Here is a 20,664-nt window from a genome sequence, read left to right on the forward strand (position 1 = left end):
TGAACTATGTGATTACCTAGATGGCCCCTTTCTGAACTTTTCTTCAAAGTCATAAAAAGTACTACCATACACTGTGGAGGAAAACTTCAAATATTGTGCTTGGCAAATCGGCTATGGGATCTACACAACAGCATTTTGAGTACTATCAAAATTATGACTAAACCAAATGGTATTAACCTACACATTTATAACGGTCTTTTCCTCCCTGAAGAACCAAATTAATTCATTACCAGATCTAACACCTTCTCAAAACCTCCCCATCATGCCGACACCTGCAAGCCTTCAAACTGCTCCTCAGTTGTCACCTATGAACTTGACACTCTGGTAGTTTTACCTCCGGTTAAATGACCACTGCTCCATTCTTTAGGCACGTCCCCACACACCATCTCCAAACAAACATCATAGCCAGAGCTTGTGCATGACACCAATTCAGTCAGTACTAAATGCTCCTTCACAGCAGATTGTAGTATTCCATGTCTCACAGAGACTTGGTTTAACTCGGTCACTCAACCCATAATTGACGCCCTACTCCCACAAGGCTATTGTATTCTAAACAAGGGCAGGCCTGAAATGATGGGTGGGGAGCAGATGTGATGTACAAAATACACCTACACTGCTCCATCATCACCTACCTAGAACTGAAACTACAGCGATCCCAGCATTATTTTCGCCACTGACGTTGCACTCTAAACTCAGTTGGACTGGAATGAATCTTAGCTGTGTTCAGCAGCTACTATAGAAGTACCTCAGTCTTCAATCTTCGTAAATATAAATGCAGGTCAAATCGCAAATAGCAGTAGTTAGTTGGAAGACAAGAAATTGAGATAAACTAGTGTGCTTCCGGCACTTGGGATTAATATCTGAGGTGGACCTAAGATGGTAGGAATAATGCAGATTCACTTGAGGGCCTATCACTAATCTGGTCCAAGAAGGAAAATATTCAGGATTGACTGTGGGTATATTAATCCAAAGACTCTAAAAACTCTGCTGCAACATAAAATACGAATGAAAATACTTCCTAACATGTGTTGACTCTGAAATCGCAACAAAATATCCGACCACAGCCAACAACGGTGAGCTATCACTATGTCCCTTTGGCGTACCCCCCACCATTCCCCCTTACTCTATGCTTGTCTCTTTCTGTATGCCTGCTTGTTAATTAGGAGAGCTGAAACCTCTCCAGCCTCACGTATTAAATCATTTATGCCAGTTATCGAGTTGTGAAGACAAGGTTTGTGCAGCACCCCGAGGTTAGGTGTTCTGACCTCCTGGAGCAGTTTATTAGTGCACTGAGTTTCTGTCACCAGGACCTTGCTGAGATCAGCCCTCCCCGATACAGAAGGAAACCAACCGGAAGGGGGGACTTTTTCGTGAGTGTCCTCTACCTTGGAACTCCAAGTCTGAATCAGACCGCCTTGCTGAAGGCATTCTCGCTTTCAGGAATCTATTAAAGAACATTTATTCTGCTGAACAGCCACTTAGCGCGCTCAGCTTTCTTTCTTGTGCCGAAATGGCTATGGTTAAACGCTGCACGTTTTCAAATTAGATAGACGGAAACGTGCCCTTCCTAAAAAAAAAGGCCGTCCGTGCCTTTGCATACACCTAGTCTGCCACCACCTGTGAGATGCAGCACCATATATTCAGATGTTCCCTTTTGAATTCAGTTTAATCAGTTTCTTTTTTTTCCATTTGTATTTTCAGCACGGAGGAATCTATGTAAAGCGGAGTGCTAATTTTAATGAAAAAGCGATGAGAAGGAAGCTGTTGGGGCAGGTGGATGCAAAGGTTCCGGTAAGATCTGCCGAATAATTTCTCTTTAAATTGCTGAGCACGTGTTGACATAGTTATATCCAAGTGACTTCCTTTTTGCCACCACTCCGCTGCAAAAATATTTTAAGGATCTGGCAGTTGTAAAATATAGCTGTTTTTTTGGGATCCTTTGTTTGTTTTTTCTTTTTCTAAAAAAAGTTTTGAATTTGTATAAAATACATATTGCCAAATTATTTTTTCCCCCTGTCGACGCCTTTTAACTTATCACTTAGCAACTAAAATTCAGCAAAACACAAATATGTCTTGCCTTAATGCAGGGAAATGTGTGCTCGAGTTAATGTGAACTACGGCAGAGAATATGAATATGGCCTGTGAAAGTCGTATAGTAGAGGCTTAAATTAACACATAAACCCATCTCTCCTAGACGCCTAGAAGATTAATCGTTCATCTTGCCAGTGGCAAGTCAAAGGCGAACAAGCTGGTCTGCTACAAAGAAGTATCTCTTGATAGCTTTCTATTTGAAGAGTCGTGGTTCCTGCCAAATGACTTTTCCCATGACTCTGTCTCCGCGGCTCGCTCGAGCTGTCGCTGGAATAACTGCGTCTTTATTTGCACTTAATGTTCCAGTGTGGTTCTTTGATTTGTATCTTTTTGGCCCTGTTCGATATGTCTTTGAAACGCCTTCATACTTTTGCATATGCATTTCTGATGAAGGTTATTTGTATTTTGCCATTCATAATCATCTTAGTACAAAAAGTCCAAGAGTTCCCTTGTTGTTTTATTAGGTTAATTAATACACGCACTTTCAATTGTCAAACGCACTTTCAATTGTCAATTAGTAGGATGTTTTTTTATAGAAACCCTTTATTCGTTTTGTTTTTGTTTTTTACAACATTCAGATAAAACGAATGCTCTACAGGTCATAGGATCACTCACCACCTGTTCCCGAACAGTAATACGTTCCCAAATGCACTCAAGCACATGGACCCCCATGTACAGCGATTATCACTTTGGTTCTCCACTAACCTTCTAGTCCATGATAGCCCCACCATTTTTTCCATATTTTATTGTACTTCTGGGGGCCGTCTCTTGCCTCATAAATCGTTTCTTCTAGCTTGCCACACCAGCCCATGCCTCTCGTCCATGCTTCTACTGAGGGGGGCTGTGGAGGATGCCCAATTACGTGCTGTATCCCTTTTAGCTATTACCGTGTCCAAGCCAATCAGCGCTCTGTCCCTGCCTGGATCTCCCCATGAGGCCCAGTAGTGTAATGTGCAAGTGCAGTTAGATGTGGGACCCCATGACATTTAAAATAGTGACCCAATAAGCGTGCATCACTGGGCATTTCCATACCACATGGGAAAAGTCCCTCATAGGATCTTGGCACCCGTAGCAGGCTGGGGAATCGGGCAGTGCCTGGCCTTCGTTATCGATGGGGGTGTAAGTACTCAAGTTGTTTTAGAGGGAGTCTGCTTGAAATCATTAGGGTCCGATTGGACATGCAGCCATCTCTCGTCTGCCTCAAGTTCTCCAACACAGATTACTCATTTTTCTTTTAGGTCATCTATGGTTACAGGAGAGTGCACTACCAGTGACTTAAACTTTTGGAACACCCCTCCTTTGCCCAGATGGCCCTTGGCTACCTTGCATTCTAGAATAGACATACGTCAGCCATTGCCAGCCCACCATCATATGTCGCTCAAATACATTTCCCAAGAGCCAGTGCTTTAAATGGGAAAAAATAAGTGTAGGTACTCATCAAAAGGAGCAGTGGGCGGATTTTAGGGTGGGCACAAGGGCGGTACTAAGGTGGAACAAGGGGCGGGTTCACTTTTTGACCTTGCAAGGTTGTATGCACAAAATCTGCATGCATTTTTGGAAAGTCAGATGTTTCTGTCCATTACTTATCTAAATAATAACAATATGTATGGCACTTACTAATAAGTGTTTAGTACTACCCAAAGTAACCTTTTTTTTTTTTTGCAACCTTAAGATAAGAAAAGATTGAGGAAAATTAGAGAGGTTCTAAATATATGCCTACTTGTTTTTCAGAAAGGTCCTTGCTGCAGGGTCATAACTCACTAGGCTATATTACAAGGATGTTAACTTTTGACCTGCAGGTAACACAAGGCTCGATGCAACAAGAACAGTAATCAACTAAGCTATCTACACAACAAATCTGTGATTTATATGTTGCATGCTGTGCTTTCCAGCAGACACATTGATCCTCCATGCAATTTTATGGTATGTTGAACCTTTGATTAGAATGTACACAGATCTTTCTAGCAAGTGCATTAACCTCCAGCGTTATCCACGTTCTTGTTACTTATGATGCCCCGAGCTCACTTACTTAAGGGAAGGACCTCATCTTTCTGGTTCTCACGACTGGTGAATGCGCACCTGCAAAAAGCGAGGAATTCATTGGGCACTCTTTTCATTCTCGCCACCAGTGGGTGTTTCTGTCAAACCTGGAAACTAGAGTTTCTTTCGAAGAGACATACTTTGTATAACTTTAGTGAGCAGCATATTCTCTCTCTTTCTCCCGGTTACTGGAGGAGAAATACTGACACACAGACACTAGCGATAGTGCTGTTGGTGGCTCAGCCTTTCAACATTCCATTTTATGTGGTTGAAAAGGAGTGGTGGAAGGAGTAACCACACTGCAAATGTGATATCAGAAAGAATAAAGTATCTACTTGGCTGATCTGGCTGCTCTATTTGTAATAATAAATATACATCATGATCCCACGTGTGCTAATAATTTATATTATATGCCTTATATACTTACTATACTAAATGTCAAATGCATTCTTGCATTTGTTTATTACATAAATATTAAAAAGAAAAGGAACAGGCTTTTCAAATCACATAAATGGCAAGATGGTCTTTCTGAAGGGAGATATGACCAATGACATACAGTCCTGGTTAGGAGATGGGGCTTATTAGAAATTAAATATGTTTTCTGTGCTTGTACCATGTAACTTGTACAGACGACCAACTGGGAGAGCAAAATAAATTAAAAATGTATGTTTTCCTGCTTTTGGCATTCGATCACAGTGTGCAATAAATTCCAACCATGAATGTGAATAACACGCACATACCTAGCCATGCAACACATTTACTGGCTTTTTATAAAAATACAGCTGTGTACATCCATGTGGCATGTAGGCCAAGGTAGTTTAACACTGGCTGCAAACATCTGTTTAAAGAGCATTTAACATTTTTCACTGGACTTACCGTATGTCCAAGGTCGACAAAATAGGGATCAGCGAGTTTGGTAACAAGATCCCTTCTTATTTATACATGCAAGTAGGCAATTCAGATGTGTGGCGATCGTGAAAGCATTAGCGAACATCCTTTTTTTCTGTCCACAAAATATTCAATCCTGAACTGTGCGTCCCACCGCCACCCATTAGATTTTACAGCCCCCTCGCAGCCCCACTGAGAAAGATCAGTGGATAGGCTAACACCTCTGCTGCCACACCCCTGCTCTCATCACTTACAAAGTGGCTTAGTCTGTGTCCTGGTGACAAGAGCGCCTGTGATTAATTCCGTGCAGTGCTGCTGTGGTATCAGTTGAGTGATGAAAAGCGCTGCCTGGGTTAAAGTCGGGCCCCCATGAGTACCAGTACTCTCTTTGTCTAGGAAAAGTGCCGGTACTCCGTATCGGTGAGTACCGGTCCATTTAAAGCACTGCCAATGGCCATTCTCGGAGCCTTACAAGCCCATATACATTTGCATCCCATGGCTTGCATAGCATAAACCATGCCCAAGGGATCAATAAGGGGTAGTTTTGTAGGACGTAAAGTAGTTTTGGGAGAGACATCAGTTTCAAAAGGGTAATCCAATTAGTAGGGTGTTTCTCAAAGTAGTGTAAAAAGATATTCATGACTTTTGTAAAGGAAAACAATTCTAAGGAAGTTTGTGGTGATTGTTTCCTTAATTGAAGCTGATACAAAACTTTACATGATTGCGGCGTCGATTACTGTCTGACGTCTAGAGTGGACAGATTTATTGTAACAAAACGACTTTGTGCTTGTTCAGTCAGCTGGGTAACTTCAACCGTGATCTGCTGACACTACACCTCAGCCAACCTATAGACGAGCTCTGATTGTAGCCAGGCACAGTCTGAAATTCTGCTTTGGTTCGAACAAAAAACACACGGTGCTCAAATGTGGGTACAGAATTAATTAAAAGTTAGTAGAATACATCCAACTTTATAAAACCTTATCTGACAATGAGGTTCAGTGCCATCCCAAATTCTGTTACAGGCGTTTTAGTGAGCTATATTTAGATGAAAAAACATTTCTGTCATGTTTTTCTGGAGGGAACACCTATAGCGTACCAATAAGTAGTACAGATTGCATTTCCACACTTAACAACCTATTGTCCAATATTAGTGATAGTCTTGTAAATTGGAGTGTAGCGGCCTGAGAGGGTATTGTTCCTTACTTTGAATCTTTGTCGAGAGAGGTGGCTCTGCAGCGCCCTTCTTCAAACTAAATGGACTCTACCACGCAGAGGGAATCTGATGTTCTCTTTGTAAACCCCCCCCATTTTCTAAATCGTTTCTGGTGTTATCTAGATCGGACTTTTCCAACTATTAGTTCTCCAGCTACCTGTGAGTAGCTCTCTGTATGCAGCCTGGCATGCCAAATTAGAAACTCTTGCTTGGATGAAATAATGCCAAAATTAGTTATTTTCAGAACTAGCAATATGATGTTTGGAGAAAGATGGCTGAATTTCCAAAGTATTGTAAAGCCGGTATTTGAGTGATTAATTATGTGACATTATGGCGAGTTATAAGTAATAATATTACCTTGGTGCCACGAGCATTGCAGCAATGGCTAAGTATTACCCACATAAAGGCATTCAGTTCAGTTCAGTAATCTTTATTGGGTTTAAAAAAACATAAAAGATACAAAGTAAAAACAAGTAGACATTCAGAGAAGGGAAATACCACAAATTCAGTAATCATTTCTTTAAGCAGTCATTATGTATATATTTTTTTAAATGTTCGTTCTGCTTGAAAACCAATCTCTTAGACAGTTCAAAATTTAGTAAAACAAATGAATAATCTTCAAAATCAAACATTTAAGACGTTAAAATCTTTTTTTTTAAACTTCCCGGCGGGGTATTGGGTTACTAAATGCTAGAAAAATATATATATATATTTTTTTTTTTTTACAAAAACCTCATTGTTGGGGTCTCGACATGGCAAAAGTGATACGAAAACAGCATACTGCTCCTATATAGTTCACATACTCTGTCAAAGCTAAAGGATAAAAAAACACAGAGTACAAGTGCTAGTGCTATAAAGTGCCTGAGATGTTTATAGTTCCTTAATGTTACAAACTAGCCTCTGTGCTGCAAATAATAAATAACGAAGCTCTCATTGTTTAGATGTTGACCTGGTTAAAGTGCAAATGCCGTAGTGTGCAAAAAACTGCATGTTACTCCTATGTTGTTCAGATACTCTCTATCAGAGAAAGCTAAAGCTATAAAATGCCAAAGATGTTTAGGTTTCCTTGATATTCCAGATTTTCCTCTGCTTAGCAGTGACTAACCACTAGGAATTAGAAAGAGTGCACATGCAAGTACGTACATGCTAGGGCCTCGTTACATGATGCTATGTTAAAATTAGAAAGGCATTCTAAATTGACAAAGCTTTTTTTGCGTTACTGCTGGCAACCCTGCCTGATGCAGTGACGTGATTACTGCTGATAATCTTGCATATGGTGGCCTCTCATATATTCTTCTCTGATGTGGTCATAATTATAACACTAATATTATTAGAAGCTCGGGATAATATCGTTGAACATAGGTAGCTCTTGTAGCAGAAAAGTTTGGAGACTTCTGATATAGATGTGCTTGAAAAGTGTTAGCAGCAAGAGGAGGTAGGGAGCTTAATTTGGTCTGAGTAGCTTAGTTTACCACCTTCTAGCTACATCCGGTCTTCAATAAATAACTTATTTGACGCCATTAACTCTGAGGTATCCAGACACCTCTTACATATCCTTAAATATCCACCTAAAAGAAGGTGGTGAGCGGTGGAGTACCAGCAACAGAAAAGACAAACGTTTTTAGGCTCTTCCTAAACTTTTTCCTACAATTGGTTCTCCGCTCAATTGGAAGATCGTTCTATAATTTTACTTCAATAGCTTGCAACAGTTTTTCTGTCATATTTTTTTTCTATTCAACTTTTTATCTTTAAATCTTATAAAGCGTCCTGGCATCTAAGATTCAACCTGAGTCTCCAATGATCCACATCCAGTCGAGCATGACTTTTTTACCACTAGGACCGCTGTCCACACACATACACCTAGACGCTTGATCTAGACCTTAGACTGTGCCAGGCATTGTCGATATCAGGTGTCCATCATAGAAGCATGCCACTACTTGGACCCTCCAAAGGTTAGCTGTCGGCAAGGGCAAAGATGTCGGGTGACTATCTGCCACCACTCTCTCAGTCTCTCTCTGATGGATTGTCAGATCTACGAGCAGCTGCCTGACCTGGGACTAACCTGTGCGAGCTGCTTTGTGCTTGCTGCCGGATGTACTATGGAGGCTTTCGTCCGCGATTCCCCACCGCCGTCTCTTCACATTTGGATTTGACAAGCAGTCGCTGAGCTATTGTGGGAGCCCTAGATCTCGAGCTATGGTGGCCGGAGGGAAGAAGTCGGCAAAAATGTACACCGCAAGGATTTCCGGGTGCGGCCTGGGGAGTCCATTGGTGAAATGGCAGACTCCCGGCAGCGTAGCAGAGCAGGCAAGATGAAGAAAGACATTACTTCAAAGAAAACTGCAGCCAAAACAATGAGACAGGTAGCGGAAGAACTAACTCAACCCACTGTTTCCTCTATGATTTCTCACATGACTGTGGACAATCAGAAGGATAGTGTCTCAATAGAGGTGGGGGGAGCCAGGAAGTTAGAAGAAGTGAAAAACGGTGGGAATGAGAAGGGTAAAGGAGAAGTGGCACAAGGGGGGGGCTGATGGTGCTTGGGGCAGACAGTGCAGATATTGCAAAAACTCCTGAAACTGCTCCTGCCTCTGCTTTTGAGGACATAACTGTAGGAAAAGATCCAGGCGAGATTATTAGAGTAAATCAGGCAATCACGATGGCGCCCTTGGCACAAACAAGCAATGCAGAGTTACCTTGAACGGTGAAAGCTGGGGCTATGAGTTGGAACACACCGGCGAATAATGGAACCTCTAAAGTCCCACGGTCTGCCAGGGGGGAGTTGTTGCCTGAATTGCCAGGAGAAAATTTTGTTTCGCAAACAGAAGACTCTTACTCTACGGATCAGGGAAACATGCTCACAAGTACCGACTCCCTCTCGGACGCCGGCAGTAAATCGTCTGATGATGAGGCTCTTTAACACAGAGGAAGAAATCCGCGGGAAAAAAGAAAAGAAGGGAAAGCGACAGCCTAATTAAGAGCACTGATAAACAACTTAAATGGGACTATTCTGACACTCAACTGAGATCTTTTGAAGGAGGGGATGGACGAGCTGCAAAAGGAAAGATCAAAAGAAGATACACAGCCGCTAGAACCTTCATTGATGGACATCTTTAGTTCCATAAAGCAAGTACAAGAAGATACCAGGAAAAAAGGGCGAAGAGCAAGAGTTTCCACCAAAAAGGTTCAAGCTAGGCTGCGCAGACTAAATAAGACGTGGTGAAATTGCAGAGCGCCTGACATCGGTGGAAACACGTACATGGTATCTTGTGGTAGCGGTTGAGTCGCTGAAACAACAAAGTACTGGACATGGGGCGATCATCTCAGATGTTATGTCCAAAATGGAGGAGCAAGAAAACCGCCAGCACAGAAATAATCAGCACTTTTTGGGGACACCGGAGGGTGTGGAAGGCTCTAATCCTAGAAGTTATATGGTGAATCTTCTGAAAAATGCCTTTCCTGAGCAATCAGACTGGGAATCAGAAATTCGGCGAGCTCATCAGTTCCCATTAATGTTGATAAAACAACAATAACAGCAAGAGAGACCGCGAGCAATGGTGGTATTGTTTGGAAATATTCTTCTGAGACAGTTGATATACGAACAAGCTCGACCGAATACCCCAAAATCCGGAAGCGGTGTCACATTCTTTGTTAAACCGGATTTCGCTCATGCTACAGTGATGCAGCGCTTGCGATTACTACAGCTGTTCTCTCCCTTCCAAAAAATAGGGTTGCTTCAAAACCCAGCGAGACGGTAAATCAAATACAAGGGATCTATACGCAGCTTTACTTCAGAGATTCCAGCCCAGGAATACCTGGAAGAACTAAAAAAAAAAAAAGGATAAAGGGGGGGGGGGGGACCTTCCAGGGCTAGCCTAATTGAGGGTTGAAGCAGTTGACTCTATAGAATGTACCTTTAATGCTCTAGAGAGAGACTGCGGGGCAGCATGACAAACGTACATTGCTCAGGCTATGCCTCATTGCCTGTTTTTGTGGGGGATGCAGGGGACAAGATGGCTTACACAAGGGGGGGTGTGGAGGGAGCAAGACCGGAAAAAATCATCGTAGGGATGGGAGTGCTGGAATACGATCTGGCTTATCTTGGCGGGTTCTTGAATGCTAAGGGCACAAGAAGGATTTAATAGAATTCAATGACCAGTAAAGTACGGATAGCAATGTTAAATATTTGTGGGATAAAGGATTAAAAAGAAAAAGTCAAATGATAGTGCAGGGACAACAATTACTACAAGCAGACATAGTCTGCCTGCAAGAGATTCATCTCGAGGATAAGCAGAAGGCCCTGCTATAAAATCTGGGCTATGGCATAGTAGGGGGCGACCACTCAAGGGACCCGCATCCGGGGGGGTTGCAATCCTAACTTCAACAAAAAGATAGTGTCCCCGAGTTCGGGTGGATGCAATGGGACAATGGGTCATGGCAGAATGTAGAGCTCCAGGGTTTCCTTGTTTCACATTATGCTCTCTATATGGTAGCAATATTGATGGCCCTTCCCTGCTAGATTGGATAACTAACGTATTGTCACATTGGCAACTCCCATTGTATAATGTGGTGATCTTAATATTAACTTTTTTTTCACGATGTAGCGCGAACTTGACCTGGAATCGGGTATCAGAGCGCTTTGCATAGCACCAGTTGCGTTGCATGAGGACACATTCATTTGTGTTAGGCATGGGGAGATTAAGTGATTTGCCCAGAATCACAGGATGTAAAGCGTCATTGCCGAGATTTGAACCCAGGTCCCCAGATTCGAGGCACACATCCCCAGATTCGAGGTTGACCGCCCTAGCCGTTAGGCCAACTCCTCTCCCCACTTGAAAGGTGACTGGGGACATGTCCAAAGATATACGGGAAAGAAATCCAAAGTGTATCAATCCCTGTGTAACTTGTGTCAAACTCATTGTTTGCGTGATGTATGGGCTGAAAAGAGACCACCAGAGCATGGATTTACATTCTATTCTGCCCCTCACCAAAAATATGTGAGATTGGAATATTTTCTGGTCTCATCTCTGGTTACACAGAAGAGTATGATTGACTATTTCCCCAGATTTTTATCCGACCACAACCCTCTAGTATTAGAGATAAAGGGCGTTGCCTCTAGGGAAAGAACTACCTCCTGGACCTTTGAGAGGGCACTATTGGTGGATGTAAAATATATAAATCATATGAAAATGTGGATACCAGACTTTTTGGAAAGAAATGTGCGATTAGCCTTGCTGGACTTAGTCTGGGATACGCTAAAGGCTGGGATTCGGGGAGAGACACTTCAATTTGCGAGCAGGAAGAGAAACAAGGATAGGAGTAATATACGGGCGGCACAAGAAATTCTATCCCAGGCAGAATGCAAATTGATTGCAGCGCTACAATCGAATATTGGGGTAAGCGAGGCTCAAACGGAAGCCACGATTGCCAAAGCCACAATAGGGGAGAAATTGATGAAAAAATTAATAGATAAAACAATAGCAAGGCGAGAGGAAATGTACGAGTACAGTGAAAGGGTGGGTCATTTGCTTGCAGTAAAAAACAGACATGAACACACACATAAGGAAATCAAGTCTGTGAGGGATCCAGTGATGGGCCTGGTGTCGGAAGATGGGGAGGTTAGAAATGTCTTTTATAACTTTTATCAATCCTTGTATGCGGAGGAGGTAGGAAGCAGACATGAAGATCTAATATGTAGCTATTTGGAAGATGAAGAAGGGGAGATATTATCCCAGGAGGAGAGGGAGCAACTAGACGTCCCAATAACGTGGGATAAAATCCGGGGGGCAATATTAAAATTACCTAGTGGGAAAGCTGCATATATTTCACAAGCGGCTAAAAGAGATTATGACAAGTGTTTGTTCAGGTCTCGCAAGGAGCAGCTACACCAGCCTCCTGGGCTTCTGCCAAAATCTTATTATTCCCAAAGAAAAATAAACTTCTAAACGAGCTAGGGTATTACCGCCAATAACACTTCTAAATGGGGATGTTATATATTCAAAAGTCTTCTGCCTGTCACAGGTTCTCCACCAGATTGCATCCATGGGGCTGCATGGTTTCATCCCCGGCAGAGTCACTATAGAGCACATAAGAAAGATTATCATCCTATTTGATGCCAGACTGGTGTCAGGAGACCCTATGGCTGCAATGTTTTTAGATGCTGAAAAGCATTTGATAGGGTCTTCTGGCAGTTTCTCAGCTTATCAATGCTTAATAAAAGCATAGGGTTGAAGTTTGTCGGAGCAATAAAAGCACTATATAGGCAGCCTGTGGCTAAAGTCCATATAAATGGGGAAGTGACAAAAGCTCTGAAAATATCAAGAGGAACGCGACAAGGCTATTCCTGTTCACCTCTCCTTTTCGCATTCTATATCGACCCATTCTTGAAGTATTTGGAAAGGACAGTGGACATCCCCCCTCTAGTTATGTTTGGGCAGGAAAATAAGGTGCTGGCCTATGCCGACGATGTAGCTCTAGTTTCCTCTCACCCAGACAAGGCGATCAAGGCAATTGAAGAAGCAGCGCAGAGATAAGGAGAGCTATCGGGGTATGCCCTGAACAGGGATAAGACACAGTTTATAATCAACGAATATGTATTGTCGGCAGATCATAGAGTAGTTAGAAAGGCGGCATATGTGGGGGTCATGATAAGCCCTGATTTGGATGCGGTGGTAAAAGAAAATGTAGACCCTTGCGCCAGCGAGATCCAAAAGGCCCTCACAAGGGTGGACAATCTTCACCTAACAGTGATAGGGAGGTGCAATCTGATTAAAATGGTACATTTCCCCAAAATACTTTATTTTTTCAGAGCAATCCCCCTGATCTTCTCGAATTACTGGTTGAAGAAGTTTGAAAGGATGTTCTCACAATTCATTTAGGCATATGCAAGACCAAGAAGAGCTTTTAAGTTCTTGACCCTACCCCGGGAAAGCGGTGGGCTTGCACTACCCAACCAAAAATTGTATTGGTAGGCGGCTTCTTTGATGCAATATACAATTCTGCTGGGTAGGGAGTATAGTGGGGACGAATATAGAGATAGGTCTTCCTTCAAATTATTGATTGGCCCAGATGCCCGGGGTTGTCTCTGGCGACACCTGGAGTATGGATTTTATAAGCGGGTCCGTTTTGAGACTCTGACCACGGCATTTAAGGTATGGACCTCCGTACGCCGGCTAAACTTTTATACCCCGCTGGGACAAAATAAAAATTTGCCAGAGATATTTAACGACGCCTACTTTCATAAGTGATCATATACCTCGCATTGGGAACTTGTATAAAATGTTGAGTGAACACATGAAGGAGGATAAGTAAAACTGTTCAAACAAATGGTAAGCAAGTCTACATATCTCCGATTCAACTTTTCAAAAGGTTTTCTCCAATACACTCACGACCCTGATGCCAGCTAACCTTCAATCCGAGTATTTTAAAACCTGCTTTGAGATTTATTATACACCCTATCGAGTAGTAAAATGGGGTGTGGGGAAGAGGGTATATTGTCCTCGCTGAGCGCTTTATAAGACAGATTTATTACACATATTTGCTACCTGTAAAGAGCTTGGGTCATTAATTAAATTAATGACTTTCTAAAGAATAGTCTGCTCATACATGTTGAGGTAACTCCCCAGGTAATAATGCTGGGTATTTCGAACTTAAGAGAACAGGATGGGGGGCCTGATTTGTATAGCAATGGCAGTGTATAGATTGTGTATTGCATCAGCGTGGCTAGATCCTACGCCCCCCACAGTGGCTCACTCGATTTATTAGGGATAGATTTAGAGAAAGCTAAATATAGGCGAAAGGATCAGAGAGGTAAAAAGAAAGGGTTATGAATTTGGAAAGACCTGGCCAAATGGGCGGAACACCCGGATATTTGAATTCGCACTAGTTTGTCGCAACGGTAGCGGCAGGAACAGACACAGATTGTCAGCCCTAGTAGATTGTTATTTGGGTTTTACTTGGTACTAATGGACTTCTTTTCTAAGCCCCTTTGATAAAAGACCAGCAGGACTATATAATTGAAAAATGCACGTTCTAAATGTACTAGCACTAGCACTTTCCTGTCGTCTCTATCTCGTTTGTATATATCGCACTATTACTCGCTGTATTTGCTTATTCATGAAGCTCCGAAAGAGGATGTGTAAACACCCCTTACGTATAGTTTTGTAATGTATTGAATTTGTCGGGCCGGGTAGGGAGGGGAGGGTTGGCGTATGGGGGATAAAAAAAATAGGGGGGAAAATTAGGAATTCTCTTACGCTTTTTATGAATTAACGATGAAATAAGAATACAAATTTATTTAAAAAAAATACACAAGGCTAGCTGTCGGAGGGCAAAGGAAGTCATGCCTACCAAAAAGATAATCGCAAAAACTTCCCTTTCTAGAATCAACTTCTTGATAAAAGGAACTCACTAATGGCACAGTCTACCATGCTAAGTCCTCTTTCAGAGCATGTGGGCTTACTAGAATCCTATTAAACAAGGGCACCTTTTACATGCCCCCTCCTTGAACCCTGTAGGACATCCTCCTGTGTCCTGGGGAGCCCACCGCTGGGACACCATAGGAAACCTATATCTGGCCCCACCTGGTGGGGGTGATGCAGCGTGGAATGTCAAATCCTCCCTTTGTCACAGACCAAATATCACACTAGCACATTCACTCAATACATTCATTGGTGGGGCCCATAGCACCAACACTTACACAATTCTGATCTGTTCTTATGGGAGAGATGAGTGTTCCAAACGCTGACATGAAAGGAATACCTTTTGACCTAAAGAACCTATTTTACATAAACATACATTGAATACCTTTATTAAACTCTGAACCTAGAGATATTCCCTCCATTTAGTCGATGGATCAAATTAGTTGTTTTAGGTAGTTGATAACTCAATTCTTCTATTTATTTTCAATCTCAGTCTAATCTCTTCAATAAACAGCCCAACACATTTGTTTGTTAATCAATACTTTGTTTATCTAATTAATTGTAAAATTTAATAAATCATTAATCAAACCACGGAACATCATATTTACCTAATCTGGCTATTAGTCGTCCTCTAAGTCAATCAAGTTGTGAAAATCTTTAATTCATCAAAATCGGTAGCAATTCAGTCTGTCAAAGATTCAGGGAAACAGCTGTCCAGCAGTGTCACCGTCCTCTCCGTCAGCATAACGTCAGGAAAGAAACCATCAGTTCGCACGTGTGAAAAGTCAGTCGAAGTCTAAATCCAAAGAAAACGTCCACTCACTATTCTACCATCTTTTATAATAAATTTAATGTCAAAATGTAACAAAAATCAGTTTTAGGCAGTCCTGATTGGTGGGATTGGGGTCGTTCGGTGAAGTTCTCACATAGTCTATTTGGTTAGGTCATCACACTTGCTGGTTCCGGTTTAAGAGACAGTCCTTTGTTTAAAGTTCTGGCAATTCTCCCATTGTGACTTTGATGGGTACATCTTGCATGAGGTCAGGACGAGGCCACTGTTGCTCGCGGTGGCGCAGGCGCACTTCACCCGAAACCTCGTGGAATGGTGATTAGTCTTGTCAAGTCAAAAGTCGGCCATCTTGATGTAGGCCTAATTGGTCAACTTAAGCAAAACAAACACAAAACGTAATTAAAACATGGAAATAACAATTAAAATGTTTAACCCTCACTAATTCCCCTATGTGTATGTAATTATCTAGCATAATAGCAACATTCAAAGCGTTTATATTCACCCAACGATGTCATCTGGTGCGACTTACAATTACGTCACAAAAGCAACATATATCATGCAATATTCTAATTTTCTAGCATTAGTATGTGTACGTATATTAGTTCACAAATTATTTTAGCCATGCAAATCCCACGTGTAATTCATTCATTAATATGATTGATTAGATATCACTTCAAACAGATTAATATTATTACAATTAATAGATTATTCAGATTAATATGAATCATGCAGAAATGGGGGGGGGGGGGTATACAAAATGTTGTACTACCCGCTCCATCAATCCCCCCCATCACCACACCATCAACATTTTGTATCTCTTTTATGGAATTTCAAAGTGATTTCTTGCTTTTATTCATAATTCAGTTTCCCCTGTTTCTTCTCTTTTTGCTGATTTATACATATTCTCCTTAACTTCCTCCAATTCTATCTCTTCAAATTCTCTCTTGTTTCTTATCTTTTCTCCTTAAATTTTCTCTTTTTAACTTTTTCTGATTTTTATTCTTTTTACGACAGATACACCCTAATCTTATTATTAATACTATGAAAATCACACATGTTAATGGAAATAATATTTTACCTAAAAAGGTACTACCTAAGTTTACTAAGAAATCTTTAATAGCTTATATTTTCTTTCCAATCTTCTCCCAAACACCTTCAACCTCCAGTGGTGCAATTTCGTCATGCAGTTCTGTAATATTTTTAATATAAATTTTCAAATGTTTACTTTCGTCAGGAATGTAAGTACAACAATGTTGAACTTTCAGCATTCCACAGACTCCACCCTCTTTTGCCAATATTATATCAAGGGCAAGTCGATTTTGCATTACCATGGCACGCATGGCAACCATTTCAGTGTTTACCAATAAAAATCCTCCAGCGGTGCTTGTTGACAAGCGATCCACTACTGTTGAAAGCCTTCTAATTTTGTTTGCATTCAGAGATATTCTCACTGCTGGTATCAATGCTCCAAAAATGTCACCCACAATTTCTGACCAAGATTCTCTCTTACTACGTGCGAAATAACTACCTAATCTATGTACACCATCTTCTCCTCTATCCATATGAAATCTTCGGGAAAACCAGGCCTACATAACATGTGCCATACCAATGGTCTGGCAAACGATAATATGCCCTGTTCCCACAAATGAAATATAACCCAGGAAAAACTGCATCTTTTCCACCTTTAAATCCCTATCCACCCATGATTCGGTATGTATCATGGCACTCACTATTACCTACAAAATAATTATCATATGCAGTTTGATTCCTTCTAATACACAATTTCTCTTTCTGAGGCCAATCTAAAGCCATAGTTGGACTAGCTTCCCCTTTCAAGTGTTTTTCCATTTCTACATCCCAGACTGTCTTTTCCACTTTCCCTTCAGATGCCTTTCTTTGCATTTTCAGTCTCCTCTCCTCCTCAACCATATTTAAAAAAGTATTTTCCTCTTTCTTTAAACTGCAAGTGAAATTGTTTTTAAATATATATTCTAAGGTTAATTCTTTAGTCTCTAAGAAAAATTCAACTAATACCTTTGCAGGTTTTACCTTGTTTAGCTTGTTAATTGATGGTACTTGTGAAAGTATAGTATCAACATCTGAAAAATAATACTCTAATTTCCCTGTTTGATAAAATAAACTAGCTATTACACTACATGTTATTCCATATGTTACTGGAAGGTGGTGATAGGTCACTCCCTCCGATACAGAGGCAGGTAACTGCATACAAACGTAGCAGTCCCTTACGTCCATTGTCTTTACATATTCATACAGCAATTTTGAAAACGCATTATTAGAAAAATCAGTTATAGACCTGTCTTTATGTAAATAGTTTTTATCTATTCTAGTCGGAACTATCTTTTGAATCTTTTCTATATTAGTTTTGTTTTCACTATGTCCTTCTATTGTATCTATAGTAACCTTAAATGAGATCAGGAGAGCAAGTATACTCCACAGAAGCATTAGTAATCCTGACTTAGCCTCTTCTACTTCACAACTAGTTTTCTAACCCAAGGCTCTAAGCACCTACTTGGTTCTACCAGTTTTCGTCTTTTTCCCGTATTTTATTGTCTTTCCATTCGTAGTTTTCTTATCTCATTCAGTTTGGCATTTCATCATCTTTCACCTTTCCTTCGTGATCTGAATACAAAATGTCCTGAACATCCGCTTCTTCTCCAATATCGGACACGATAACTCTCAGGTTTTCCGATTCTTCGTCCTCCTCTACCACTTCTGGTACAATCACCTCTGGATTTCCTTGGCTATCCGCCTCTTCTTTTACTTCAGGCAGGGCCACATACGTCCATTCTGGTGATTTATACTTCTGGTTAGGTTTTCTTGTTCTTTTGCTTTCTTTAATTACAATGGTTTCTTCGTCATTTTGATTTCTCCTGACTCGTCACTTCATTCACCTGTTCAGCCCTTGGTGAATTTTCTCGTGTCAGTCGATATCTTTATTTTTTTATTTTATTCGGCCAAACGTTGTCCTTTGCTGCTCTTTTCAATTTACTTCCTTTATTGTTCTTTTCAGTTCTCCAAGCTCTCTTTCTTAGAACTCGACCTTCAGGTATTTCATCTTCGCTTTCCTCTGACTCTGTTTCAACTTGCTTTTTACTCTCAACAGTTTCTTTTTCCACCACTGCTTTTGTTTTCCCTACTTCTGTCCCTCCTCGAATCTCCGACACGCAATCTTTCTGCTGACTACTTGTCCCTGCCTCTAACTGGATGTTGGAGTTCCCTACACCTCCTCGGGGGTCTTCCGAAATAATCTTTCCCTCTCTCTCTGTATCTGGCACCTGTCCATCTAAATGTGTTGTTTCAGGTGGAATTTCTCTCAATCTTTCATCTGGAACTTCTTTTTCATTAATTTCTTTTATTGTCTCTTCACTGTCTTTTTGATTGGTCTTTCCTTGTTTTTTCCTAGAACATTGCGCTCCTTGTTCGGTCTCTGAGTCTGAACTGGTATCAGAAATCTGTAACCTTCTTCTCAGGGAAATACTTCTGGGAACAAATGTTAGACTTTGTTCTGTTTTCCCCCTTTTAGGGGTTTCTTTTGTTTTTGGCTCTCCGTCATCCCACTCAGTACTGGATTCTGATTCATCAAAATACTCTTTTTCTGTGCTGTCCACTGGGTTTGGAATTCTCAATGTATGACTTGAATGGATCCAGTTTTTCAATCCAGTACACTTTACAGCTGTTGTTGTGGTCAAGATGACTTGTCTTGGTTTTCCCCACCTTGGAACCAAACAGTTTCTTCTTCTGTGAACTTTTATCCTTACCCAGTCCCCTGGGCTCAGATCTTGGGCTGGCTTCTTTTCAAGGTCTGTGGCATCTGCTCCAACCTGATGAAACACAGATTGAACTGCGTCAGCCAGGCTTTTACAGTATTCCAACACCATGTCATCAGTTATAGTCATCTGCTTGTTGACTGGTATAAACACGTGTCGCATGGCTCGTCCCATGATGATTTCATGGGGGCTTAACCCTGTAGTTCTATCTGGAATTGATCTAATAGTCATGAGCACCAGAGGCAAGACATCAGGCCATTTCATACCTGTGGCTAAACACATTTTCCCTATCCTGTTTTTGATAGTACCATTCATCTGTTCCACCACACCAGCAGCCTTTGGTCGGTAGGCACAATGTAGTTTTTGTCGTACATTCAATGCTTCACAAATGAGTTTTATGATCTCATTATGGAAATGTCCTCCTCGGTCTGATTCATTTATCACTGGGAACCCAAATCTAGGGATAAATTCCCTCAAAAGTAATTTTGCCACTGTCATCCCATCATTTCTTCTTGTTGGAAATGCATCTACCCATCTAGAAAACAGGCAGACCATAACCAAAACATACCTCAACCTGTTACAGGGAGGCATCTCAATGAAATCCACCTGCATTCTAGTAAAAGGCCCTCCTTCTCGACCTATTGTTCCTAGACTCACTGCTGTCTTTCTTCCTGGATTGTATTGCTGACATATTAGGCATCTCTGACAAAGACTTTCTGCTACAAGTATGAATTGTGCATTGTACCAGGTTTGTTTAAATGACCTGATCATGGCATCTCTTCCTATGTGTCCCTGACCATGATACATCCGTGCCATGGCAGACATCATGCTATCAGGCATAACAGGTCTTCTATCCCGATAGACCCACACATGATCCTTCTCTCTTGGTGCACATCCGGCTTTTACCCACTGCTTCATTTCCTCATCTCCTGCCTCTTCCTGTAATTGTCTTACTTCTTCCCATGTTCCCATAATGTTAGTAAACATCAAGGAGCAAGAAATCACCTCTCTTTCCTTAGCCCGATTAATGGAATTCTGATTTCGTGCACAGTATTGTGCCATGTCATTTGCGTATTTATTGCCAGTGGCGATATAATCACCACTTTGACTATGGGCAGCACACTTCACAACAGCCAATTGCCTAGGCAGCTGTATCGCCTCAAGCAATTTTCCAGCCACTTCAGCATTCTTAATGGTAGTTCCACTAGATGTCAAAAATCCTCTCTGCAGCCATATCTGACCGAAGTCATGTACGACTCCGAAGCCATACTGGCTGTCAGTTATCACAGTCACTCTCACACTTTTCCCAATCTTGCATGCTCTCGTCAAAGCAACAAGTTCAGCTACTTGGGCCAATTTTACTCCTTTCAGATAGGATGCTTCCATCACTGCTGCAACCGTGCATACTGCATATGCTGCACTTAACACTTCATC

General features: G+C 41.4%; 1 protein-coding gene across 1 annotated transcript in view; it reads left to right on the plus strand.

Moving 5' to 3' along the window:
* Window positions 1-20,664, plus strand: part of AGPAT5 (1-acylglycerol-3-phosphate O-acyltransferase 5) — a 638,261-nt gene that overhangs the window by 253,219 nt on the left and 364,378 nt on the right. The window contains exon 4 of the mRNA XM_085610831.1: window positions 1,702-1,791. Coding sequence (XP_085466957.1) covers window positions 1,702-1,791 — 90 coding nt within the window. The remainder of the gene's footprint in view (window positions 1-1,701; window positions 1,792-20,664) is intronic.

Source organism: Triturus cristatus, chromosome 6 (assembly GCF_964204655.1).
Source record: "Triturus cristatus chromosome 6, aTriCri1.1, whole genome shotgun sequence".
Classification (NCBI taxonomy): Eukaryota; Metazoa; Chordata; class Amphibia; order Caudata; family Salamandridae; genus Triturus; species Triturus cristatus.